Below are 27,522 nucleotides of genomic sequence, written 5' to 3'. Positions count from 1 at the left end.
TTTGCATATATGAATTAGCTTCGTGGTTTTTCGTACTCTGTGCAGATTTGGCTTCATATTTTGCGAAAAACACAAAATTAATTCATATCCGCGAACTCGTTTTTTGTGCAAAATGAACTATTCACTACCATTTTGAACTATTTCTAGGTGTCATTTCGCAAAATATAGCTATAAACTAATGAAAAAACACAACAAAAAAACTAAACCCTAACACTTAGATGCAAAAATCGAAAAACAATAAGTGAGAACCCTAAAACCAAGTCGAGAAAGAATAAATGCAGTAGATACATACCTTATTGTCGCTTTTTGCCATTGAAATCGAAGAGAATAAACTAGAAAAAATGAGGAGGAAGAAGAAAAATGGAGTTCACGGATGTTGAAAAGCACAAGAAAATTGAGTTCGCAGATATGCAAAGGAAAAAGAAGGTAGAAAATCGTCTAAATTGTTATATATATATGAAGAGTATTTATGGGTAATTCCTAAATGAAAAAGTCTAGATATGTAATGTGTTTTGTATTTAGTTTAAATATGTAAATGAGCCTCCAATTTGGTCCAGTTTTGTAATTTTCTCTATTATTAATATATGAGGACCAAATAATGTGTTAGGTAAAAATATAGGAACTAATAAAATATTGGGAAGAGAAAGAAGGTCTGGCTTCTCTCTAGGCACCCTCATTTTGCCTTGCCGCCTACCTTCTCCCCCCCTCTCCTCCCTCCTGCTTCCTTCCTTCTTCTCTGTTCTCTACTCTTTTCTCTTCCAGACGTGACGGTTGAAATTTTAGGCTTGAACAAAGAAGCCAGATCTAGTTGGAGGAGGGAGGAGGAAGCTTGTCTTTCTTCTTCCTCCTCCCATCTATGGATTTATTTCTGATTCTCTAGTTTTTTTCCAGTGTTTTCCTTTTGTCTTAGTTGAATACATACCTTTTCATTGGATTTTCTCCGTCTGATTCGCACCTGTTAGCTATATCTCTGTCGTTTACGCTCTTTTCGGGTTTAGCAAGAGCGGAAACGTATTATTTTATTCATAGATTTACAGATCTACGGGGTTGCACCAGTAAAACGGACTCAGATCCGAGTAGCCGGAAGGGATTAAATGATGACGATTGGTTTGCAGTTGTCTTCATGCGGAGTTGGATTCCTGAGAAGTATGGGTTTTGTTGTTTTATTGTTTTAGTTGTACCTTTTATAGTTATATTTGCTCTTTGTAGTGTTTTTATTGCCTCTATGAACATTGTATTAGGCATTAGCGTGTACTTGTGTAAGGTTTTTTTCCTTACTCTTTTCATGATGTACTTGTACTTTGTTATCTATTGAAATGATGAAGCTTTACTATCAAAAAAAAAATATTGGGAAAAGTACAAAAATACTGTGTGGTTACACCTGTTTTCGAACAACACACATGTGGTTTAAAAGTTTACAAAATGGTACCACATACTTCATTCCGTTAGAAAACACATACAAAATTACGGTGTTAAAAGTCAAAGGGAAAAGAGTTAATTTGGTCCTTATATTTATTTATTTTATAAATTAACCACCCTTATTATCTAGCTATCAGAAATAAACTCCAAAATAAAAATTAAAAATCAAACACATCATCTTTTCCATGTCTTTAATTTCTTATTTTTGTTCTTTTTTTCATCTCTATTTTCTCTTTCCTCTTTGTTAATTTCTCTTTCTAAAATCAATTGAATTTCAAGGTGTTCCCTCTCCCTTTTGTCTATGGCCTTTTCGACGGCTAAAGTTCCTACTGAAGCAGTATATAATTCTAAACTTCTTTATACTTATACTCATGTCATCAATGGCTTTAGCGCTCATCTCTCTCCTTCTGAACTCGAGGCACTGAAGAATTCTCCAGGCTACATTTCATCCTATAAAAACTTGCCTGCTAAACAAGAAGAAAAGAGAATGTGAGAATGTTGACCAATTCAATTCGTTGGTATGTAACAAGAAACTGATCGGAGCTCGATATTTCAACAGAGGACTAATTGCTAAGCGTCTGAACATCACAATATCAATGAATTCCACGCGGGACACCGACGGACACGGGACACACACGTCGAGTACTGCCAGGGCCGGCTCTAGGGGGAGTTCCCCTAGGCGCCGGCCTAGGGCCTCACAAAATTGTGAGGCCTCAAATATATACTATGTTTCAATGTATGTATGTATATTATTTTTTTTTTAATTAAAATTTAAAAACATGAGCATTTATTTAGTGCAGAAACCTTACCTCACATATTCACCCATTTTCACGGAATCCAATATCATTATCTTGTCTCTTTCATTTTTTTTTTATTTATACCTCCAACAACATGCCAACATTTATTAATTTACTCTTATTTTACTCCAAAACTAACCGGTGGATTAAAAAGACAAAAAAAAAATAGTAATTGTGTACTGCACTAGTAAGTAAGTAAACTATCTATTGAATTTTACTAATTAAATTGTAAATACAGCTATTTAAGAGTAAACTTACGGTACTAAGGTTAACTAATTTTTTAAAAAAGGTTAATTAAATTTTAATAAAATGCTAGACTAATAAAAAAAAATCTACTACTCTCTTCGTTCCACTGTATAAATCATTTTAAGGTGTGTAACTTAAATTAATAATTTCATTATAAAACTTGAAAAAACCTTAACATAAACCTTAACCTTAAATTTTATTCATTGTGAAACTTGAAAAAAATTTAATCTGCTCCCCTAACAAACGCATTCGAGTCAATTATTTTTTAAATATAATTGGTAATGCTCTTTCTTCACTAACTACAAGATTTAAGCAATTTGAAAGCTATGGAGGATGAAAGAATGAAACACTACACTTATTTTTTGAAAGATGGAAATGAGCATTGACTTATTTTCAGAATTGCAATTATTGAGAAAAATCATTACCAGATAACTTAACCAAACCAATTGAAGTGCTTACATCAAGAATTTGCATCTTGCTTTTCTTAATACTTATTTCTTACAGTATTATATTACTATACCAGTTATAGTACCTAATACCGAAAAAACAATTCTAAGCTGAAGTTAATAAAAAAGTATCTCTGATCAACTATCTCATAAAAGAGGTTGAATGATTTGGTCATATTGTCTGTTGAGAATAAAATTTTAGCTGAACTTTATTACAGTGATTTAATTCGAGATTTTACATATACAAAAGTGAGAATAATAATAATTTCTTAGTTTAGGTTATTAGTATTTGATTTTGATTGTTATATGAAGGCTAAAATATAGTTTATAGTTAATAATACCCATTTTACTATTTTGTTAAAAAAAATTTGCCTAAGGCCTCCAAAATGCTGGAGACGGCCCTGCCAACAACCAGTCGCATACCTACAACCTGCAAACAAATGCCACTCGTGCTCTATGTCGGTATCACATAGTAAACAATTACTTGTTATTTTAATCTGTCGAGCAATTAATCGAGGTCATAAAGGCAGTAGCTTTGCATCAAACTTCCACGTGAACTATTTAATTTTTGGCGGTACGTCCAGATCCTAGAGTCTATCCTTCCCTAACCAGATCGATCCCTCCGTGCAATCTCAAGCAACTGATAACCCGATTTGGCAGAATATAGTCCATCCTTCGTAAAGTGTCATAAGATGGAGTCACTTTGGTCTGTCATTAGAACAACCATCTAGGATATAATCTCCACTTCCCCGGGTTGGAACCATGTAGCCAGCTTTGCAAATCCCAAATACGTGTCTCTGGAATAAATAGATCTGCAACTTTGGCCTCTGTATTCAAATTAGTACCAACTAATTTAATAAATCACTCTTTTTCATTTGATAACCATGAATCCCTCCACACTGAAACATTATCCTCGCTTCCTCAATTGAGCTCCATACGCTCCTCCAAACAAAACTGTAACTAGTGCCCAATTTGGAAGATAGGAAAGAACCATTTATATAATATTTAGCTTTGAAAAATTTGCTAACCAACGTAATGAGTGCCAAATTGAAATCACCTGAACTACAAAATCCCAATCCTCCACAATTCTTAGGAGTACTAAGTTTCTCCTAGCTACACCAATGAATTTTTTTTATCTCCGTTCTCCTTCGAACCCCACCAAAAATAGTTCATCATCTGCAACAACTTATCACAGGTTGGTTTTGGAAGTAAGAACGTGCTCATTCAGAAAGTAGGTAATGTCTGTGATACAGATTTAAATAGAATATCCTTACCTGATACGAATAGGTAGCCCCAGATATTGTCCTATGTCCAAAGGCGCAAATACCCCTAACAGCTCCCGAATGGCACCCCGATCCACCTCGCTGACATTTGAACTGAAAATTATTCCTGACTTAGTCAAATTGATATATATATATATATATATATATATATATATATATATATATATATATATATATATAAAGGATATGGGTGGTAAAAAATTCGATCAAACCGTTATCCGAATTGGAAATCGAAAAATCGATTAAGCGAACTAATGGATACAGTTCAGGTTTGTATATATTGATTATGACGGTTAATGGTTTATGTTTAGGTTTTTTATTTTAAAAAACTGATGGTTTCGGTTAACCGAACTGTTTTTATTATATATATATTAAATTTTTACTTTACTTATTAAATAATGTGCTTTATTACATGTATGATTATGTTTAGGTATTAATTATAGTATGAATATTTATCTAATTAAGTTATATTTCAATGTCAACTTTAACATGAATTAATTTGTTTGATATTCAAAATAGTGTACATTGAGCAATTATTGCCAATCCTTAAGATAACGGTTAAACCCATTAGTCAAAAAACCTCACTGAAAATTACAGTTAATCATTGATACGGTTAATCGATATACTTGAATTAGTTTAGGGTTTAATGTCTTAAAATTCAATAGTCTATTAGGTTAAATAAATAAAAAGAATCCTAATGGATGAATTAACCAAACCATCTGCCCTTAATAAAGGATCATTACAAAAGTCATAATAATCATTACCCTTAAATTGTATTTAATAAGAAAATAAAAGATTTGGTGGGCGGTTACCATCATCTTAATTTGATGAAGGAACGTAGAAAATTTGTATGTCTGCTAGAAACAACTTCAATGTCATTAACAAGTTAATTATGTTCTTAATTAGTTACAACTTTTATATGATTGCATATATAGTCTTAGTAACATAAGGGATAAAGTGTTAAATCGTTACCTTAACAATTTTAATCAATACTAGTTTTATAAAATAAAAATATATGATTGTTTTTTAACAATTCAGTTAAAACAATCCATATTACGAAAAATTTATCATCATACAAATTTAAAAGCTTCTTTCTTTCACGAATCATTATGACTATTTGAAGAAAGTATATTCTTCCCCCTCCCTTTATAGGAAGGGAAAGAAATGAGGTGCAGGGGAGTATACAGGGGTTAATTTTTTTTATAACAATTGTATACAGGGGTTTTTTTTAAAGTAAAAAAATCTAAAAAAATATCAATTTAACATTCAAAGAAAGTATATTCTTCCCCCTCCCTTTATAGGAAGGGAAAGAAATGAGGTGCAGGGGAGTATACAGGGGTTAAATTTTTTTATAACAATTGTATACAGGGTTTTTTTTTAAGTAAAAAAATCTAAAAAAATATCAATTTAACATTCATAAATTACAAAATACCACCATAAGCACCTCACATCAGTGAATCATGGATCTGTCACTCATAATCCAAAAGCAAATGCATTTTCCAATTTTTTTTTTTTTTTTTTTTTTTTGATAAAAAATGCATTTTCCAATTAAAGAAAAAGAAAATAAAGAAAATTGATGTGGATTGGGGAAAGAAATAAAGACTGGCAAAAGAAAGAAACTGTGTACAGACAATTTAAGATCGGGAAACAAAAATGTCAAATCTGAGCAAATTATCCCATAAAGAAAACCTACAAACAAAACTCTCTTCGGGTTAGACAAATAGATTGGGCCTGGAAGCTTTGTATGTTGTCTTCAACTTCCTAGTTGGTGGCCTAACCTTCTTGAAGACTAAGGGAAACTTAATCTTCGAATTATGGAACTGCTTGGTGCTCTCCCTTTTGCACAGCTTAGCTGGAATAGTAGCAGTCTTGATGATCTGGATACAAGGAAACCGCACTCTATGACGAGATGCCATCTCAGTGTACATATCTTCCACAGCTCCATTCAGTGTGGTATCTCTGTACTCCTTGTACATATTGTGATACCCAGTGCGACTCTGGTATCTTAGCCAAATCCCATAGTTCTTGATCTTAGTTGGGTTTTTCTCATAAATCTGCAAACCATTTTCATACAGATTTACACTATCAAAATAAAATCCACAGTAATGACAAGTTCAATTCACCACTCACTCAGTAAGCAAAAACTATAGACATATTTATCCAACAAGCCAAGACACTCAACTAAACAATGCAACATCTTTCAAGCAGTCTTGAATATTTAGGTATCCAGATCCAAATAGATCATAATATGCTTTATTGAAATATTGAAGACCACAAACCATAATACATTTTCAAAAGCACAAAATCAACAGGAGAATAGAATTATTAAAAAAAGCTGTGTTTCTCAAGCAATTGCCACAGGGTATGCTCGGCATAAATAGTTCTAATTGCAAACAATATATGGATTAATATTGAAGGAAATGTAGTTGTCCCAGTGTTCTCCTAAAGCAACAGAAACTCACCAAGGAAACATATGGTAAAGAAAACAACACAAGTGCTATTGCTTCTAGGGAACGAGTCAAATGGGAATGAAAAATATCCACATTGACCAGATAGTGAAGCTTCAGGGACTAGTTCAATATGACTCTCAAAACAAGCACAAGCATACAACTTCAGAAAATAGTTTTGGTTGAAAAACATTTGTTATGCAACAGTAAAAAAATTTACATTTTGTTAAAACAAATATAAAAAGTTAACAACATACTTGCAAATACAATAAAAGAAAAGGTTAAAAAATAAATTGTATATGGAAGTGTAGTTGCTCACTTGTTCTCCCAAATCTCTGTAGAATAGCACAGGGAGAAATATCAAAAAGAAAACAACACAAGAAATGTTGCTTCAAGGGAACGAGTCAAGTGACTGACCAGATTGTGAAGCAATTTAATAGTTTGATTACATATCTAGAAAGGCTACGCAAACAAAATCAATTAATTACATGATTAATACAGCTTATGCATGAAATGTGCCATTAACAATAAAAGGTTAGATAAAAATAACACATGATTCAATTTGAATCTCAAAACAAGCATACAACTTCAGCAAATAGTTATGGTTGCACAACAAAATTTCTAAATGATAGTACGAACACGCATCTGCATTACAAAAAAGTTAGGCGGCTAAATATCAAAGAGCAGGTACATCACAGCAAACCAAAAATGATAATATGTACAGAAAAAAAAAAAACGCTAGAAGGATTCTGTCATAAAAAAAAAAAAATCTATCAGATCATCAATTGTTCCCCTAGAAAATTGATTCTCATGACTTATACCTCATTGATAGCAAGAACTTGGCCGTAGGAAATACCTGTTTAAAGAAAAGAACGATCAATTAGCAAATGCCTCCGAAATACAACACCCAATTCAGTTCCTAAATTGAAATAAATAAATAATAAAAAAAAGGCTTACCAGAACTTGGACTTTGCTCGAACCTCATTAGTGGCCCACAGCTTCATCCGGTAGATTTTGGGGTGCTCGTCAGCGTCAGTGGGCAAACCTCTTCCAACAACCTGGTACTGGTGAAACTGCATCCAGAAAAGAAATCCATAAACCCAAAGATTATTTCATTCCTAATGAACCCTAAATCAACGGCCACACTATACTTTAATGATAAGGCTATTGGATCAACCGCCAGGCTATACTTTAAATCTTACCCTGAAACCCATTTTCGGAGAGAAGAGAAGCAACTGGGAAGATATGCGATGACGGCGACCTCTCACTCTCGCTATGGAGGACGTATAAGAGTAGGGTTTTCTTCTTATATATTAGTAAATGAATAGTAGTAAATTAATTGTTTAGGAGTTTTTATTTTTTTCAGAGTAAATGAATTGTTTGGGAGTTTGTTTGGGTTTTTTTTTTAACAAAACTAGCCAAGTGAGTGGCCTATTTAGGTTTATATATCTATTTAAACCCCACTACATTATATTATATTATTCACTACCGAACTATCCATAACACCCTCATTTTATCTATTGAAATTTGCAAAATTTCACGGTGTCACGAAAGTAACATAAATGCTACTGAAGTTTACATTAAACTTTATATGGATAAATTATATATGTGGTTTACAACATTTATTCATAATCACATTTTGGTATACAATCAAAATTTTGTCAAACTGTACAACCTTTTAGTGAACTCTTACTAAAGTGTACAGCCGGTAATTTTGACAAGTCAACGTATGGTCAACGCGCCACCTCATCACTTTTAACCTCCTAACAAATAAAAGTGGATCCCACTTAATACTAAATTACTAATTTATGCTTAATTATATTTTATTTTATTTTTTATTTTTCTTTTATATTAATTTCATCTTTTCTCTCTCCTAAATTCTCTCCCCTATCTCTCTCTTCCGGCGGTGGAATTAGGCGGAGCCATGAGAAGGCGGTGGTCAGGGTTCAAATCGCCTCAAATGAAAAACCCCTCATAACAGATCAGAAATCCTAAAAAAAATCAATCTAATCAAAATATAAAACAGAGCACTTTACATCCCATGTCCACCTCACTAGATCCAAATCATCACCATCGATCGACTTAGATTCCAGATCTCAACGCAGGTCGGAGCGGCTACAACAGATGAACGACGGCGGACGAGCCGCGACGATGAAGACGGAGGTGGAGCCACAACGAATACCGACCAGACAAATGGCAGAACCAAAGACGGAGAAGATGAACGACGGAGCCACGACGATCTAATGATCGGACGAACGGCTGAACTGTCGAACCAGCGCCCTCTCCTTTGATTTTCAATCTTAATTTCAAGTTTAATCAAAATATTATAATCTATTTTATGTTTCTGTTTTTGGATTTTTTTTACAATTTATGAATATTGGTATGTAGCCGACGGTGGTGGTCGTTCCACCATTATTTCTCCCTTGTAGTCTTTGCCAAAACCTCCCACGCCAAGGAGCAATAAATATTTTCTAACCTGCTCATATCCAGGTGGAATCACACCAATATTTTCACTCAACAGGCAGTGGTGAAGACGGAAGAGGCGGAGGTGAACAAGGTCGGCTCTAGGGGGAGGCCGCCTAGGGCCTCCGACCGGAATTTTTTAAAAATTTGATAATTATTAAAAAAAATTATGGTTAAAAGGTATATAGATTTACATATATAACAAAAGATACTGTTAGGCTGAATGGTAAAGACATAGTGGAGATGTTTATAAGGGGTGAGAGTTTGATTCCTTGGATTAGCATTTTTTTTTACATTTTCTCTTATTTTTTCTTTCTTTCTTTAACAACACGAATATATAAATTATTACTTTATTATTGTAGTTATTTTTAAATATTTAATTTTTTTTATAAATTACAAAATGAAATTCACTTATGAATTACAATTTGTAATTTGGTGCAAAATGTTATTTAGACTCTGAGTTATTTAAAATTTTAATATTTGGCCACTAATTTATTATTTGATCACATTTAGACCATAAACTATTTAAATCGATGAAATTTCACCCAATTTTGATGATTCCTTGGATCAACATTTATTGGTTCATTTTTTCTCTTATTTTTTCTCTTTCTTTTGACAACACCCTGATTTTTTCTGAACTTTTTTTCATATTTGGAAACAATATATAAACTATTATTTTGTTATTGTTGTGATTTTTAAATTTTTTTTTTTAATTACAAGACGAAATGCACTTATAAATTACAATTAGTAATTTGGTATAAAATGTTATTTAGACTCTGATTTATTTAAAATTTTAACATTTGGCCACTAATTTATTATTTGGTCACATTTGGACCATAAACTATTCAAATTGATGAAATTCTACATAATTTTAATGAAGTCTTGATAAAATTGTTTCCTTATGATATGTGGTGATATTTTGACATATGGGCTTGACATGTCGTACGGTTTAAAGTTGATTTACCCAAATAAGTAATGAGATTAAAACAAGAAAACAAATCTCTAAACTAAAATTTATCAAGTCTAGTTATCAAAATATCATCATATGTCAATAATTCTATTAAGTTTCCATCTAAATTGGATTGAAATTTCACCGATTGGGATAGTTCAGTGGCCAAATGATAAAATTTTGGATAGATCAAACGCCAAATGACAAGATTCTTTGGATCAATCGATGTCCAAATAGTGATTTAAGCCTGTAATTCATAATAAATACACGACTCAACCAGTTTTTATTCTCGAAGATATATTCTTCTCTTTCTTTCTACACAATCTTGCGATTAGGTTCGAGTTCAGCCGTCCAAGATTAATTTCCAGAAATTAATACTTTATCGTCTGCTTGCTTCTCGCATGACTGGTGATAAGAACTTGATTTTAAATATATAAAAAAAACTCGATTTTACATGTACAAAAGCAAGAAAAAAAATAATTTTTTAGTTTTATGTAATTATTATATGACTTGAATTGTAGTTAATAATTTATTGATTTTACTATTTAATATTTATTATTTTTAAAATAGTATTAGATTTAGATATGAAAAAAAATGTACAATACGCCTAGGGCCTCCAAAATGCTGGAGACGGCCCTGAGTACCGCGGTGGGGAATTTCATTGAAACTACGTCGTTTTTCGGCTATGCTCCCGGAACTGCAAGTGGAGTAGCTCCAAAGGCTCATATTACTATGTATAAAGCACTATGGGATGAAGGTGTTGTTACCTCCAATATAATCGCTGCAATTGATCAAGAAATTACCTCCAATCAATCCCCAATTCTCTTCATGGACACATTTCTCGATTTTAAACAACTGGCCAAGGTTGGTTCAAAGATTGTCGTCTGCCAAGACAACAGTGCTTCCTTAGACGATCAATTTGATAATCTGAGAAGTGCTAAAATTACTCAAAAATCGATCAAAGTCTGTCCCTTGGACTATAAGATAGCAATGGTTGTAATGTCTACACTTATGTTCTCAGATGGAACTCATCCTAACTCACATCTACCGCGAGGGCAACAGACCAGCGGACGCATTGGCTCTTTTTGGGGTCACGGCCTCAGCTCTTTTTTGGTGGCCCTCCGCTCCTAACTTCTGTCAGGCTTGAGTTTTTGACGATTTATGTAACGTTTCACATTTACGCATTCTTTGACTCCTTCTTGTACTATTCTTTCATTTTTTTAATAATATTTGGGTTTGTTTTGGCTTGGCCTAGGGGGTGCCAACATAGTTGGGATGTCGGAATGCAAGCCTGAACTCGTCCCAGCCTTTCATCAAAAAAAAAAATTACTGGAGGTATTTTCATAACAAATGTCACAGATCTTGAAATGTACATCCAAAGTGTATTTCCAGCAGTTATAATTAAGTTAATTAAAAAAAGAGAGATAAATAATAAATTTAGTTATAATTAAGTTATAAAAAAGAGAGAAAGCAAATACCTGAAATTCAATTGATTTTAGAGTGAGAAATTAGCAAAGAGGAGAGAGAAGAGAGATGGAAAGAAGTGCAAAAATAAGAAATTAAAGAGATGGAGAAGATGGTATATTTGATTTTTAATTTTTATTTTGAGGTTTATTTGTGATAATTAGATAATAAGGGGGTTAATTTATAAAATAATTAAATATAATGACCAAATTAACTCTTTTCCTTTTGAACTTTAATACCGTTAATCAATTTGGTATGTGTTTGCTAACGGAATGAAGTACAAGGTATCATTTTGCAAACTTTTAAACTACATGAGTGTTGTTCGAAAACAGGTGTAACCACAATGTTTATTTTTGTACTTCTCTCTAAAATATTTACCTTATACATTTTATATACTAACAACAACAACTAATCACAATTTTACCAACCACTAATAATTAATCAGTTAAGTCTGAGTTTTGATAACATTTCGCTTTCAACATGTGTTTCGTGAGCAGAATCGTGTGGCCGATAGACTTGCCTCTATGGCCCGGTCGAGTGTTCCAGGATTTACGGTCCTAGGTTCTTTTCCTTCTAGTACGGTGTCTGTTTTGCAGGATGATTTGGCTGGTATTAGCTTTCCGAGGCTAATTCCAGGCTAACTGTTATTTCTGTTCTTTTTTTTCTCTTCTGTCTCTTATAAAAAAAAAAACTCCAAGACCTTTCCACAGGTCGGATACCTGCCCGGCCTGTCCAGACCCATGTCATTTGGGTCGGGTTTGGGCAATGAAAATTGATCTTAGGTCCGGTCCAGACCTGCTAAAGCCTGACTATTTTTTAGGTTTGGAATTAATAAAAATAGCACGAACAGGCCCGGTTCGAATAAGTTTTTTTTTTTGAAACACGGTTCGAATAAGTTAATATTAATTAATAGATTTATATATTAAATATTTAATTTTAAGTATAAATTTTATTTTTTATAATTAAAAATTATATATATTTTAGATGGGTTGAATTTGAGATATGATTTTTAAGTCCAAACCTAATCCGATCCGAACCCGTCTAAATTAATAGTGGGTTGGGCTGGACTTGAACTAAGCAATTTTACATAAAAGCTTGGTAGGTTCGAACAGGTATAACTGTAACAACAATAACTATTAGCTACCAACTGAAACAAATAGTCCAATATCATGCTTTGTATTATTTTTAATAATATATAGTTATTTTTGTTGAATAATGTATCTATATTTTATAGTTTAGATTACAAATATTATAATTTTTATTTATTTTAATAAACAAAAAAAACTCATGAAAAAACAACTAAATGATAATAATAGTAAAGAGGTTGCAGTAGATGCAGAGGCCATGTTGAGACTTTGTGCCATGCTCTTAGAGATTGCTCTAATAGTAAAGAGGTTTGAAGGAAAATTCTCCCACACCATATTTTCTCTTCCTTCATGGCACATTCTGAGGTCGACTGGTTCTCTGATGGTGTTAGAGGAAAGTTGCTTCCATACATGGAGCATGGTGACATTTTCTTTGCTATTATTTGTCACCAAGTTTGGAAATGGAGAAACGAGGAGATTTTTGGAGATAAAACTGTTTTTATGACAAACTTAGCTGATTTCTTCTCGAAAAAACTTTTCTCTATTATCGATAGTTTCAAAGGAGAGTCCCTTGCCAGAGCCTCTCAGTGTTATGATGTCTATCTCGTGGGATGGAGCAGGCCAAGAGAGGGGGTTGTGAAGCTGAATACTGATGGTTCCTGCCTCAGTAACGGTAAGATTGCGGCTGGAGGTGTGCTTAGAGATGCAGGGGGCGCCTGGCTTTCAGGGTTCTCCCAGAATTTAGGGTTGGGTTCTTCCTTTTCTGCGGAGCCCTGGGCTATTCTTACTGGAATCAATCTTGCTAAAAGGCTGGGTGTTAAGAGGCTCTCTGTGGAGTCTGATAATTTGGAAGCAATCAAAATGATTTCTGAGAATCATTCTATGGGTCTTAACAGTCGCAACCTCATCAAAGCTATTAAAAGGCTTTGCTCCTCCTTTGAGTTCGTAGAGTTCAGACACATTTTTAGAGAGCAGAATCGTGTTGCTGATCGCTTGGCGGCGGCGGGCCATGAAGGGACGTTAGGCGTTACTACCCTTCCTGTTTCCCCTAGTTTCATCTCTCCTCTTCTCTTAGAAGATATGATTGGGGTTAGCTTCCCTAGGCTAATTCCTGGGTAGTTTGTTGTTGTTCGTTTTTCTTTTCCTTTTCTACCAAAAAAAAAATGATAATAATAATAATAATAATAATAATAATAATAATAATAAAAATACCAATTCAAAGTGGTGGAGTATATTTATTAAACATACTTTCGTTCTTTTTATGGTTCAATTACAGATGATTATAAAAGTCTTATTTCTAGTATCAATGATATTTCTGTCAGATTTATAGGTCGTTCTGCGAATAGAGTGATTCATGTTTTAGCTAGGTCTTCTCATTCTTTGCTAGAACTAGTAGAGTGTGATACTGCCCCTCCAGATTTTATTTTAAAATTTCTTATACGTTGATTTGTTTAATGAAACTTTTTTTTTTCAAAAAAACAAATGTGGGTGTAAACGATTTTGAAAAATACTCATATTAATTTCTCAGAAAAAAAAAGATACTCGTATTTTTATTTTATTTGTGGAAGAATACTCATATTTTTATTTTAATAATCGTTTTTTCTTCATTATTTCTTAAACTCCATTAATAAAAAAAAAAATCAAAATTCAGAAAAACTGGCTTATATATATGTTGAGAAACCTAAGCTAGGGTTTTGGGGCTGGTCACTTGTGCTGAAACCAGAGCCATCGCAGAGCTTCATTCAAAATGGTAATCTAGCAGTATTTTTTATTCTCGTCTTTTAGATTTGTAATGTCATTTCGTTTATATGATTCTGCAGTACTATGTTTTTATTTTATCTGGTACTTGTTTTTGTTCTCATTCCTTGAATACCGAGTTTGAGACCAAGATGGATTTCATATCAGATCCAACCAAAAGTCTACAAGTATTTACTGATTTATTACGTTTTGGAGGACAATGTGAGATCTGACATGAATATTTATCATGTGTTTGTTTTATGCTACTTGATTTTGAAAATAGTAAATGAATCACTGGATTTTGTAGCATTGTTGAAAACTACCTATTAATACATAATGATCTTAGTTTAATTCTTTTATACTAAACATTGTCTATCGATTAGGCCAGTTGTTTAGGGTTAGAAACCTTCAATTGGTCTTCTGACCCTCGAAATCTAATATGTATGCTTTGAAATGTGTCTTCTCTTTATTTTTAGAGTTACTCTTGGGAGATTTCATTAAAATATAATAACTGAATTGATTCTGTTAAAATGTTTTACACTGTATATTGATTATATGGACCTTTAGTTATATATATATAGGCTGTCAAATGCTTCACTATCTAGTCATTGTGGATTCTAATTCCCTCTTGGCTCGTTCCCTTGAAGCAATAGTGTTTGTGTTGTTCTTAGTATATCACTACAAGAAAAAACGCTATCACCGACGGAATGGACCGATGGAAAATTTGTGTCGGTAATACAGACGGAACACCGACGAAAACTCTGTGTCGGCAATCACCTACACTCTCACCTACGGATTCCTAGAATGTGTAGGTGATTATTAATGGGATTATTTTGGCCCTTATGACCTACATTTATTGTAGGTAATTATAAGTGTCGGTGATGACACCAACAAAACTTACTTGTGGACCTACCAAAAAATGTGTAGGTGAATATAATATTAAAATTGTCAAAAATTGTATGCGAATATAAAATCAATAAACTATCAAAAAAAATGTTAACCTAACAAAAATCGTAAAAAATTGTATGTGAATATAATATTAAAAAAATGAATTAGAACCAATATAATATCATAAAATAAAAATTAAAAAACAAATTACTAATATACAATGTTTTTCTCTTTTGGAACCAAAAGCCCTAATTTTCTCCCGTGCTTCCAAATCAAAAATTGGAACCCCGCCCTCTCTCCTCTCGAAATCGTTTTTCTTCCTTGCCTCCACCAAGACGGCGCTGGTTGCTACCAACATCCGGTGCTGATGCTCCTGTTCTTCCTTTCACCGGCTGCTGCGACTGTTCTTTCTCTAATTAGCATCGTTGTTCTCGTTCTTTCAGATCTGCTCGCATGCGTTCCATCTACTCTCTTCTCCAAGTATCCATCTCATATTTCTCTTCGTGTTTTGTTCTAAGAAGCTGAATTTCACGAAGCTTGCTTCTTTTTTCCTACTAAGCAATTTGTTTTATCCATCTTTAGTTGTAGACATTTGGAGGTATAAAAACCTTAAATTTCTTCATAGTCTTAACTTATTAGGAAGACAGATTATAGTCTGCTGGCCTTTATTTGATTAAATACATGTTTTTGATGATATTGATATTGTTGGGAAATTAGTGTATATCATACCCATTTGCATCTAGTTGGATTAATAAAGTTTCATTTGAAAGGTAACTGGTGAGCTTTTCAAAGATTAATTAGAAAAATTAATTATTTACATATTATTTCGTAAGAAACTGAATTTTTAAGCGTTTGACTACAATTTATTTGAAAATATATGCAAAATATAAGAAGATGATCGCATTAACTACGTATAGTTGGAACAATTTTTGTTTTTTAAGGAAAAGCATGAAAATGGAAAGAAACAGAGAGAATAATGAAGCAGATTGCAGTTCTGAAAATGGTTAGCCACAATGGATATATAGACAAGTTTTATTTGGTGATTTGGAGTGGACCATCGATCTTATCACTTCTCATCTTTGCTTCTATTTAGTGATTTGGACTCCCACTTTTTGATTATTCTACTTCACTGGTGTTCGTTTGCAGGTTTTAATTTTGGTACGGAGGATGATGATAAAGTACTTCGTGTTTCCTCAATGCAATAATTGGAATTCAATGAGTTGAAACAAGTCCTTTCTAATTGCATTTCCTCAATTGTGGAGCCAAGGTGGGGTTAATGCTCAATTTACTGTGAGTTTCCCTTTATAAATAAATTGGTTGTGAAATTGTGAATAACTTTTGTATTTGTGAAATAAATTCATGTCCTTTTTTCCTTGGATTTCTTATTGTTTGCTTCTCATATCATAACAGATTCATGTCCTTTTTTCCTTGAGTTTCTTACAGTTTTCATTAATTTAATTAGTCAAGTAACATAAGTGTTCTTGTTTTCCTGTTTGAGAAATAGTACATGGGACGAAACAAGTTGAAAAAGGGAGATTTTCAGGATGAGAGCAATGCAAGAACTGAATCAGACTTTGAAGAAACCCTCAAGTGACTTGTTGTTGACATGAAAAAATCTCCTGAAGAAGTTTCTGATGCACTGAAGAATCAGACAGTAGATCTTATCTTGACTGCTCATCCTACTCAATCAGTCCGTGGATCTTTGCTTCAGAAGCTTGCAAGGTTTTAAATCCAATCCTTATGGCTTTTTTGTTTTTGTTTTGTTTTCTTTAAAGTTTTCAATTATAGGTCTCTTTGGGAAAATTCTGTTACTGCTGTGGTGTGTAAGTCTGATGGAAGTTCCACATTTTCATAAAAATATCATGGTTTGCAAGTCTGAGCAAAGGGCTAATCATTTTCATAGAACTTTTCATTGAAAAGATCTTAAAACATTCTAACTTTCTTACTCCTTTCTTTCCTTTTTATTGTTCAGGATTCGGAATTGTTTGGCACAGTTGTATGCCAAAGACATTAATAAGCAGGAGATTCATGAGGCTTTATAGTGGGAGGTATATGTCACCTGCACATTTATATGTCACCTTAAAGTTCTCTCTCATACAAATTCTCAATATGAAATGCAGGTAATCCAAGGGTAACTCCTGAGGTGACAAGGGATGTTTGCTTATTGGCTAAAATGGTGGCAGCTAACCTGTACTATTCCCAAATTGAGGATCTGATGTTCGAGGTACTAAATTTTCTATCATGCATTTTAATTGGTTCACCATTTATATAGCTTGCTTATCACAGCTATATGTATGTCTCATTATTTCATTATGCTAATTCACTATCTTGACCTTTCATTGCAGTTGTCTATGTGGCATTGCAGTGAGGAGCTGCGTTTTCGTGATAATTGGTACATTTTGAATCTATTGAAATATACTTATTTACCTTAAGTTATTGAACTCCCTTTCTCTCTTTGTATAGTGATAATTGATGTAAGAAATCCTATGCTTGTAATGCAATGGGTTTCTAACTTTAATATAATTGAAAACTCTTTTAGCTTGATGGGTGTTAGTTTGTTTTATGATTTTCTAATATGTAACTCTCAATATACATTCTGTCAATATGAATATGTATTTTTTCATAGAGAATATGAAATTATGAAAATACTGTGATAAGATTACTTGTACCGCTGCTCATCAGCTTATTGATCTTCATTTCGTAACCGTAAGTTTCATGCAATTTTAGGACTAAGATAGAATTATTGAAGTGATGGCTATTATGGAGAATGTTTATAGAATAACATGTTGTCTTTTATAAGATAATTTTCCGTTTCTGGCATAGAAATTTGTATCATGTCCATGGCTGTGTGATAATCTTGCTTAGTTTGAGTCCATATAGTAAGCTTAGAACATCTTTTGATTAGTATCAAATTCTTATAGTTTTTATATATTTTGCAATATATATATGAGTTCCATTCAATCCAAATAAATAGATTAAAAAGAAAATATAAAAATTATTTTGAATATAATTTACAATTTCCGATCCAATTTCTGACCAATATCTGTCGGTAGATTATTTAAATTAATATTAAAAAATATAAGATCACCGACACATATTGTGTCGGTGATGTTATCGGAGTGACCGACACAAAACACCGACTGAAAATTGTGTCGGTGAAAAATTGTCGCAGCTGGTTACCTACGAGGTCAACGCCGACACATCAATATCCGCCGGTCTTCCGTCGGTGATCACGATTACCGACGCAAATTAGACAATCACCAACGGATTTTGTGCGTTGTGATAGCTCTTTTTTTTGTAGTGTATCTTCCTCATCTCATTGTTGAGTTGGGATCACCATTGCTAGAGCAACTATATTTCTTTCACTTTTTTTTTTCTTTTAAAAAAAAAAAGTAAATGTCATCACTTTTTAGATGGAACAGTGATGGGTCCTACAGACCTGTAATGACCGCAAGTTTAAGAACATCTAAGGGACTAAGTTTCTTATACATAGTCTCGATTTTTGTTTTCTTTATGATTTGATGTCTTTTGGCGAACTGTAAAGGCTTACATTGCAATTGTCAAGGAACCGATTGAACTAAAAGCTCGAGCTGATAGCTAAGGCCCAATCATATATCTTATATTAATCTCCGACAGCAATCTTTATTCTGAGATTACATCTTTACACTAAGTTTATTTAGTTAATGATGCTGTATGGAAGCCAAAAACATTTGTTTCCCTCTATCCAAGGTTGAATTTTCTGTTGCATTTGGACGTCGGGAAAATACATTCTCTTGCTCATGGCTACAAAAAAAAATTTCTTATTGAAGAATTTCCACATATCACTAAAAGTGACTTGCAGGAGTTAAGGTTATGCTTTTATAAAGAATTACATGTTGGATGAGGTGATCCCTTTTTAGGCTATTTTAAAAAATTCTTCCTATTTTAAAATATTGACAGAACAGTGATGAGTCCTACAGACCTGTAATGATTTGCAAGTCTAAGAACATCTAAGGGACTAAGTTTCTTATACATAGTCTCGATTTTTGTTTTCTTTATGATTTGATGTCTTTTGGCGAACTATAAAGGCTTAAATTGCAATCTTTATTCTGAGATTACAGCTTTACACTAAGTTTGTTTAGTTAATGCTGCTGTATGGAAGCCAAAAACATTTGTTTCCCTCGCTATCCAAGGTTGAATTTTCTATTGCATTTGGACGTCGGGAAACTACATTCTCTTGCTCATGGCTACAAAAAAAAATTCTTATTGAAGAATTTCCACATATCACTAAAAGTGACTTGCAGGAGTTAAGGTTATGCTTTTATAAAGAATTACATGTTGGATGAGGTGATCCCTTTTTAGGCTATTTTAAAAAATTCTTCCTATTTTAAAATATTGACAGAACAGTGATGAGTTCTACAGACCTGTAATGATTGGCGGTGATGATCGCAATTTTCAAGAACATCTAAGGGACTGAGTTCTAAACACCTTTTGAGTACATATTCTTTTATGAGCTTCAATTTTGCTGTTCTTACTTTTGGTTTTGAACAATTTGAGTCAACTATAAATATTGCATGTCAGTCTAATTCTATCCTTATGTATAATCAGCTTTTGGTTTGATTTAAATTTTTTATGTTTAACTTGTAAAGCAGTACCTAAAAATTGATATATTTCTCAACATGCTGCTTATTGTTCTGGCATTGCTTCGATTTATTCCGTTTTGAAGGAGAGTGAGATCTGAAAGATAATATTCATTATGCCTCAGTGTAGTGTTTAATTTATGCCATTTGATCTTGAATACCGGAAATAAAGCACTTTTTTATTGCATTGTTGAATACTTAGTATGAATCTTAGTGTAATTCTGTTGTACATAGCTTTGTCTATCGATTTACATGTTTAGAAACCTTGAATTCCCAAAATCTGTTCAATTTACCTATAATAGAGGCTGCAAAATGTTTTACACCATATATTGATTCTATGGACCTTTAGTTATATATAGTAATTGTAAGTACAAAAGAGGGAATCCAAATAACTTATCGGAATGAAAAAGCTGTGTCGTGGACAGAACCACTGCGTTGAAAACGATTACGGCAGACTCTGGTGCAATCTGGAAGTCCGATCGTCAACCAAGGTTTACACAGCGAGCGACGCACTAGTGCACTCTAGGGCGAAGCTTTGGAACAGTAAAATAATTAATTGCCCAGAGAAGAAAGCGTAATGAACGTTGTAGTGGACAACGTTTTAGGAGAGAAAAACGTAATGGGTTGAGTAAAATCAGGGATAGTGGAGATATGATTTTAACTTGTTAAGAAATAGTAAAAAAGGTTTAAAATATTTAATGGCCAAATAAAAATCGGGCCCAGTCCAGTCGGGCGGGCGTCGCGCGAACGAGCGAGCGCGCGCGCGCGTGTGGTTTATTTTGTAAAACCCACTAAACACAATTTAATAACTCCTCAAGCCCAACCCAATATAAACTCTTCAACTATCTCAAAAGTTTCCCATGTGGGATACTTAAAGTCACAAAAGACAAACAAAGGCTAAAGAGCCATTTTATCAAAATCTCCAACAATCCCCCACAAATGGCTTTATAGCAAAACAGTTTTAAAAACAATAATAAATCTTTTCTGGGCAATAAGTTACAGATTTTAAAAACTTAAGCATCAATATCTTTCGATTGAATTGATACATAGTGATGTGAGGCAACGTGTTATAGTTTTAGAAGTGAATTGCTCTTGAACTTCTACAACTCTAACTGAGACCCTCACAACACGTAAAGAAAACCTTTAAACGAAATTTTACTGCTCCGCGATAAAAACACTAGCGCTTTTAATGGTCATGCGCACACCTTGGATCTCATGAGTGCTCTAGAAAGACAGCCCAATGTCTTTCATAGAAGGCGACCCACCTTCACACACATGTAGGTGATCTCTATAAGAGACCATTAAGAGTTTCTCATAACTCAACCTCAAAAGGAGCATCCATCAAGTTCATATAAATGAACCACCACACCACGGGCTATGGAATATACACACACTATCACAAGTCATAGGAATGGGTAAAATATAGTTTATAAAAAGATAGTATGGTTTCGTTTGACCACGTATGGTATCCACCATATTTTCTTTAATCAGTGGGCTTTAGGCCCATTCCCCTCGACGTTTCTAGAATCATTCTTCTAGGTAACCCTTTAGTGAACGGATCAGCTAGATTCTTCTCTGATCTCACAAAATCTAAGGCAATTACCCCATGTTTCAAGAGTTGTCTTAATGCACTATGTCTAATGCGAATGTGTCTTTTCTTTTCGTTGTAGACACTGTTTTTTGCAGTACCCATGGCTGCCTGTGAATCACAATGAAGTGAGATAGGTGCATTAGATCTCCCCCACAATGGGACATCTGCCAATAAACTTCTCAACCAATCTGCTTCTTGACTAGCTAGTTCTAGTGCTATAAATTCTGATTCCATGGTTGAGCGTGCAATACAGGTTTGTTTGCATGATCTCCAAGAGACGGCACCACCACCCAAAACGAAAACATAACCATTAGTGGAACACACCAAATCATTTTTGGATGACCAGTTTGCATCACTATATCCCTCTAAAACAGCAGGAAATTTATTAAAATGCAAATTAAAGTTCATGGTACCTCTCAAGTATTTAAGTAAACGGCGAAGTGCATTCCAATGTTCATCATTTGGATTGTGAGTATATCTACTCAATCTATTTACAGCATATGCAATGTCAGGTCTAGTATGAGTCATTAAGAACATAACACTCCCAATAATCTTAACATATTCTTCTTGTGAAACACTATTTCCTTTATTTTTAGTAAGACATATGCTAGGATCATAGGGTGTTCTAGTTGGCACTACATCAAAGCTATCAAACTTTTTCAATAACTTCTCAACATAATGTGATTGTCCTAAAGAAAAACCATTTTCAGTTTTTGTAATTTTGACACCAAGAATTACATCAGCTTTTCTCATGTCTTTCATGTCAAATTTTGATGATAAGAAGGCTTTGATAAGAAGGCTTTGGTGTTATTCACTGCTTCTAAATTAGTGCCTAAGATAAGCATATCATCCACATAAAGACATACAATCACATAATTTGATCCAAATGATTTAGAATAAACGCATGTATCTGATCCATTAACTACGTACCCATCAGAAAGTAAAGTGGAGTTAAACTTTTCATACCATTGTTTGGGTGCCTGTTTTAGGGCGTACAATGACTTCCTCAGTTTGCATACCTTATCTTCCTGACCGGGTACAACATTTCCCTCAGGCTGTTGAACATAGATTTCTTCTTCTAAATCACCATTTAGAAAAGCTGTTTTTACATCCATCTGATGTACCACCAAATTATGTATTGCTGCAATTGCAATTAAGATTCTAATAGTAGAAATTTTAGTAACAGGAGAATAAGTATCAAAATAGTCAATTCCTTTCTTTTTGACTATAGCCTACGGCAACTAATCTAGCTTTGAACTTTTCAATTGATCCATCAGGTCTTCTTTTCCTTTTGAAGATCCATTTAAGTTTTATAGTTTTGGACCCTTTAGGCAAGGAGACTAGATCCCAAGTGTGATTGACCATAATAGAGTCTAATTCATTTTTTATTGCCTCTTTCCAAAAATTAGCATCTACAGAGGTTATGGCCTCCTTATATGTCGTAGGATCTTCTTCTATTAGATAGGCAGACATAAAAACATCATCTATTCTATCTGAATTTTCTAGCAGAAAAGAGGAAACAAAGTCGGGTCCAAAACTATTAGCTATTTTCCTTCTTTTACTTCTTCTAGGTTCATGTTCACATTCATCATGTTTTTCCAAAGAACTAGAAGCAAGAGAATCACTAGCAGATACAGTATTAGAGGGACCAACATCATCACTCACAATATTCTTCTTTAAAGGAAAATCATTTTCGAAGAATTCTGCATCTCTAGATTCACATATGCTATAGTCATTTAGTGCCATGAATCTAAAGGCAGCACTATTAGAAGCATATCCAATAAAAACACAATCAAAGGTTTTTGGCCATATGTTGGGTTTTCTAAAAGATGGAAAAGCAACTTTGGCAAGACAACCCCAAACCCTCAAGAAATTTAAATTAGGCGAATACCCCTTCCAAAGCTCATAGGGAGTTTTGTCTAATTTTTTATGAGGAACTCTATTTAAAATGTAGCATGCAGACAAAACAGCTTCCCCCCACATATTATCAGGCATACCAGAACTAATTAACATGACATTCATTATTTCCTTAAGCGTTCTATTTTTCCTTTCCGCTATACCGTTTTGTTGTGGTGTATATGGCGCACTAGTTTCATGTATAATGTCATTTTCCTCACAAAATGTTTTAAGGAAATTAGTTCCGTATTCTCCACCTCTATCAGATCTAAGCCTTTTTATTTTTCTATCTAGCTGATTTTCTACTTCCATTTTATATTTTAGAAACATACTTTCAGCCTCATCTTTTGATCTTAAAAGATATACTTTGGTGTATCTCGAAAAGTCATCAACAAAGGTCATATACCATCTTTTACCACCCCTACTTATGGAATTCTTAAAGTCAGCTAGATCAGAATGAATTAATTCAAGCAATTCAATACTTCTCTTAGTAACAGATGGAAAAGGATTTTTGGCAAATTTAGCTTCTACACAAATAGAACATTTTCTTTCATGCTCAGAATTCACGATATCAATAACATGCATATTTTTCAACCTTTTAATAGAAGCATAATTCACATGTCCTAATCTACCATGCCAAACGTCCAAAGACTCACATAAATAAGCAGAACCAGAAGAACTTGCATTAATTCCAACAGAGTTAACATCAACAATGTTCATGATAAAAAGCCCATCACCTAGATACCCTTTCCCTACAAAGGTCCCATTTTTAGTAAGAATCACCTTATCAGTCTCAAAAGTAATTTTTAAACCAGCCTTATTTAATAAACTACCAGAAATAAGATTCCTACGAAGTGAAGGCACATACAGAACATTATTCAATGATAAACTTTTTCCAGAAGTTAATTTGAGTAAGACTGTTCCTTTACCAACAACATATTTTCTTTTTCCAGCACGTTGTAGTGGACAACTTTTTAGGAGAGAAAAACGTAATGGGTTGAGTAAAATCAGGGATAGTGGAGATAGGATTTTAACTTGTTAAGAAATAGTCAAAAAGGTTTAAAATATTTAATGGCCAAATAAAAATCGGGCCCAGTCCGGTCGGGCAGGCGTCGCGCGCGTGCTGTTTATTTTGTAAAACCCACTAAACACAATTTAATAACTCCTCAAGCCCAACCCAATATAAACTCTTCAACTATCTCAAAAGTTTTTCATGTGGGATACTTAAAGTCACAAAAGACAAACAAAGGCTAAAGAGCCATTTTACCAAAATCTACAACAATATATAGTATGGAAAGTGCTCCACTATCTAGTTTGTGTGGACTTCGATTCCCTCTTGACTCGTTCCCTTGAAGCAATAGTGGTTGTGTTGTTCTTCTTATATCTTCCTCATCTCATTGTTGAGTTGGGGGCATCATTGCTGAAGCAACTATATTTCTTATTTTTTTCTTTGAAATAGTACAATCTCTTAGCATGATTTGTTGATGGAACTGTGATGAGTCCTACAGACTTGTAATGATTTGCAAAAAATGATTGCAAGTATAAAAACATCTAAGGGACTGAGTTTTTTCTACATAGTCACAATTTTTTTTTTTTTTGCCTTTATGCTTTGATGTCGTTTTGGCAAACTGTTGTGTTGTGGCTTTCGTTGCAGTCTATATTTTGAGATTACAGCTTTACACTAAGTTCAATTAGTTAATGCAGCTGTATGGAAGCCTAAATTTTTTTTGTTTCCCTCGTTATCCAAGGTTGAATTTTCTGTTGCATTTGGACGTCGGGAAACTACATTCTCTTGCCCATGGCTACAAATGTTTTTAATTAAGAATTCTACATATCCTGCAATGTGATTTGCAGGAGTTAAGGTCATGCTTTAACAAAGAATTACATGTTAGATCAGAACAGGTCATCACTTTTAAGTTTTTAAAATTTTCTCCTTTTTTCCCCTTCTCCATCAGGGAAATTGCATTTATTTTTCATTTTCTTTTCAAATTTAGGTAAAATATTGACAGAACTGTGATGAGTCCTACAGACCTGTAATGATCGCAACTTTTTAGAACATCTAAGGGACTGAGTTCTAAAAACTTCTTAGTACATCTTTTTTTAGCTGCAGTTTTGCAATATTTTCCGCTTCCAGACTTTGCTTTACCCAATTTAGCGCAACTTTTAAGAACATATCTGAAACTGAGCTAGTCTGTATGAGTTTTCAACTATAGGACATATCTTTTGTGAGCTGCATTTGCACAATATTTTCCCCTTGCGAACTTTGATGTACACATTTAAATGCAACTTTTAAGAACATATCAGGAACTGAGTGAGTTTGGTTTGACCTTTTTACTCTGGCATTGGCTTTTTTACAGCCCAAGCAAATTCATGAGATCAAGGATTTCCTTCTCACTGCAAGAAGGAAAGATGCACGCTCTGTGAAGATCAAGAGGAGCAAAGATGTTGTCAAATTCAAAGTCCGCTGCTCCAAGTACCTATACACCCTTTGCGTATTCGACTCTGAGAAGGCAGATAAATTGAAACAATCTCTCCCTCCAGGTTTAACTGTTCATGATCTGTGAGTGCACGAATGATGCGAGGTTGGTTAGTTTGTAAGAGATCAACATCGATTTCATTTTTGTCTCGATTAAGATTCTGAGTTATATACTTGGGTTGTCACTTGGAATTTCATACTTGGTTGTCTGTAGTTTATTAATGGAAATTATGAAGCTTGTTATGTTGAATGATTGAATGATTGAAGAGAATTCTTTACCCACATTGTTTATTATTCCTTTTCATTTTGTCTTTAGACGTTTATAGCAAATATAAAATGGTTACATCTATCTAATTCTATGTGAGTTTGGAAGTGAAAATTGGCAAAATATTTTTATTTCATCAGTTACCTTGTTTCCTCCATTGTAAGAGCAATGCTTCGTAATTGAAGAGCATATTTTAGTATTAAAATAATATCTATATTTTTATTTGTTTAAAATGTTGAACTATTATATTTATTTATTTTTATAATTAAAAATTTTGAGGGATGAGAACAAGAAAAGATTTTGGTGGGTGTTCTCCAAATAGTTCTGGGAATAGCTTTTAGTTTCCAGACGCCAACTTATTGGTGCTAAATTTATACCCTCTTTTCAAAAAGGTTTAATACATTAGGAGTGTATCAACTTAATTCAAAAGATTGATTGGTCTCCTAGCCTTGTATGCTTCAATGACCAAGTGCCGATAAAAAAAGACCACTGAGGGCCCTTAGGAACGACATGTAAGCAGGTGATGATTCAATGCTGGTAAAGAGATTACATGGCCCACAGGGGAGATGACAGCAATAACCCTTGACTCTCAATAAATTGTCTAATCCATGAATAATTTCCAGTGCTATGTGGATCATTATTTCTCCAACTTAAAATACTTCGTAGAGCTTTGTTTTCGAGAGCAATATTTTATTGGCCGCGACTGCCACCTCCATTAGGGACGGATCCTCCCGCCCCAACGGAAACCCCGTACATAGGGGTTTTAAACCCTGGTTCCGCTATGGCTGGAGCCCCTCTAATCATGACCGCCGAAGAAGAAGACACAAATGTGTTTTCTTCTTTTTAGATGGGAAGGGTATTTTCGCCATTCTCATCTATCTTTTTTAACCCTAAACAGCCTAAAACGGTCGTTTTGGGCTGTTTAGGGTTAAAAAAAAGATGGAAAGGGAGAAAGCAAATAACAAAATATTGAGAGGGATGGATATTTTCCAAATTGGTCCATTAATTTCTACCTCACTCAACTAATAAATTAATTTAGGGATAATTTCCAAATTGATCAACTAATTTCTACCTCACTCAACTTTCAACTTCAAATAAGTTTTTTATTTTTGATTCTTTATTTTATTTGTAGGTTTAGTTTCATGATTTCTAAATTAGAGATTGTTAAATTGTGAGTTTCTTTGTGAGATTTCTAATTTAGAGGACTATTAATATGTTGTTTGTTTAGAAATTTTTTAGTAATTACAATTAATTTTGGGATTTCTAATTTAAGGTTTAATTTAGAATTTCTAATTTAAGGATTTCTAATCAATTTAGGGATTTCAAATTTAGAGTAATAATTTAATATTTCTATGTTACTTTAATTTAAATTATGATTTATTTACTATGTTGGGAATTAGTTTCGTTTATTTGTTTTTATTTTATTTAGGAAAAACGTATTAATTTTCTTA

The 27,522-nt window shown here is 33.5% G+C and overlaps 2 protein-coding genes, 5 non-coding genes and 3 pseudogenes across 7 annotated transcripts; 9 read left to right on the top strand and 1 right to left on the bottom strand.

The window, feature by feature from the left end:
* Positions 1-5,779: 5,779 nt before the first annotated feature.
* Positions 5,780-7,938, bottom strand: LOC136226644 (large ribosomal subunit protein eL20y-like). The gene is made up of 4 exons (XM_066015252.1): positions 7,841-7,938; positions 7,596-7,711; positions 7,460-7,494; positions 5,780-6,245 (listed from the first exon to the last, which is right to left on the bottom strand). Exons 2-4 carry the CDS (start codon positions 7,621-7,623, stop codon positions 5,904-5,906), a joined length of 405 nt encoding a protein of 134 aa, XP_065871324.1. The 5' UTR covers positions 7,624-7,711; positions 7,841-7,938; the 3' UTR covers positions 5,780-5,903.
* A 6,382-nt stretch (positions 7,939-14,320) lies between these two features.
* On the top strand, positions 14,321-25,894 carry LOC136227841 (large ribosomal subunit protein eL38z/eL38y-like). The gene is made up of 2 exons (XM_066016608.1): positions 14,321-14,349; positions 25,688-25,894. Exons 1-2 carry the CDS (start codon positions 14,347-14,349, stop codon positions 25,892-25,894), a joined length of 210 nt encoding a protein of 69 aa, XP_065872680.1. The 5' UTR covers positions 14,321-14,346.
* On the top strand, positions 18,639-18,708 carry LOC136228385 (small nucleolar RNA SNORD25; annotated as a pseudogene).
* LOC136228374 (small nucleolar RNA snoR136) lies at positions 18,857-18,995 on the top strand. The gene has a single exon (XR_010688695.1). It is a non-coding gene; the product is annotated as a small nucleolar RNA snoR136 (small nucleolar RNA).
* LOC136228383 (small nucleolar RNA SNORD25) lies at positions 19,161-19,231 on the top strand (annotated as a pseudogene).
* Positions 19,299-19,438, top strand: LOC136228372 (small nucleolar RNA snoR136). Its single transcript, XR_010688693.1, has one exon. It is a non-coding gene; the product is annotated as a small nucleolar RNA snoR136 (small nucleolar RNA).
* LOC136228350 (small nucleolar RNA SNORD25) lies at positions 19,603-19,686 on the top strand. The gene has a single exon (XR_010688675.1). It is a non-coding gene; the product is annotated as a small nucleolar RNA SNORD25 (small nucleolar RNA).
* On the top strand, positions 24,816-24,899 carry LOC136228371 (small nucleolar RNA SNORD25). The gene has a single exon (XR_010688692.1). It is a non-coding gene; the product is annotated as a small nucleolar RNA SNORD25 (small nucleolar RNA).
* On the top strand, positions 24,979-25,120 carry LOC136228373 (small nucleolar RNA snoR136). Its single transcript, XR_010688694.1, has one exon. It is a non-coding gene; the product is annotated as a small nucleolar RNA snoR136 (small nucleolar RNA).
* On the top strand, positions 25,337-25,407 carry LOC136228362 (small nucleolar RNA SNORD25; annotated as a pseudogene).
* Positions 25,895-27,522: the final 1,628 nt, after the last annotated feature.

This window comes from Euphorbia lathyris, chromosome 4, assembly GCF_963576675.1.
Source record: "Euphorbia lathyris chromosome 4, ddEupLath1.1, whole genome shotgun sequence".
NCBI lineage: Eukaryota > Viridiplantae > Streptophyta > Magnoliopsida > Malpighiales > Euphorbiaceae > Euphorbia > Euphorbia lathyris.
This window is presented reverse-complemented; position numbering and strand designations above follow the sequence as displayed.

Excerpts from the sequence above, each read along its gene's own strand:
- LOC136226644 (XM_066015252.1), bottom strand. The coding sequence starts at position 7,623 with ATGAGGTTCGAGCAAAGTCCAAGTTCTG. Across the intron at positions 7,495-7,595 it reads CGAGCAAAGTCCAAGTTCTG|GTATTTCCTACGGCCAAGTT; the intron begins GTAAGCCTTTTT and ends TTCTTTAAACAG. Across the intron at positions 6,246-7,459 it reads AAGTTCTTGCTATCAATGAG|ATTTATGAGAAAAACCCAAC; the intron begins GTATAAGTCATG and ends AATGGTTTGCAG.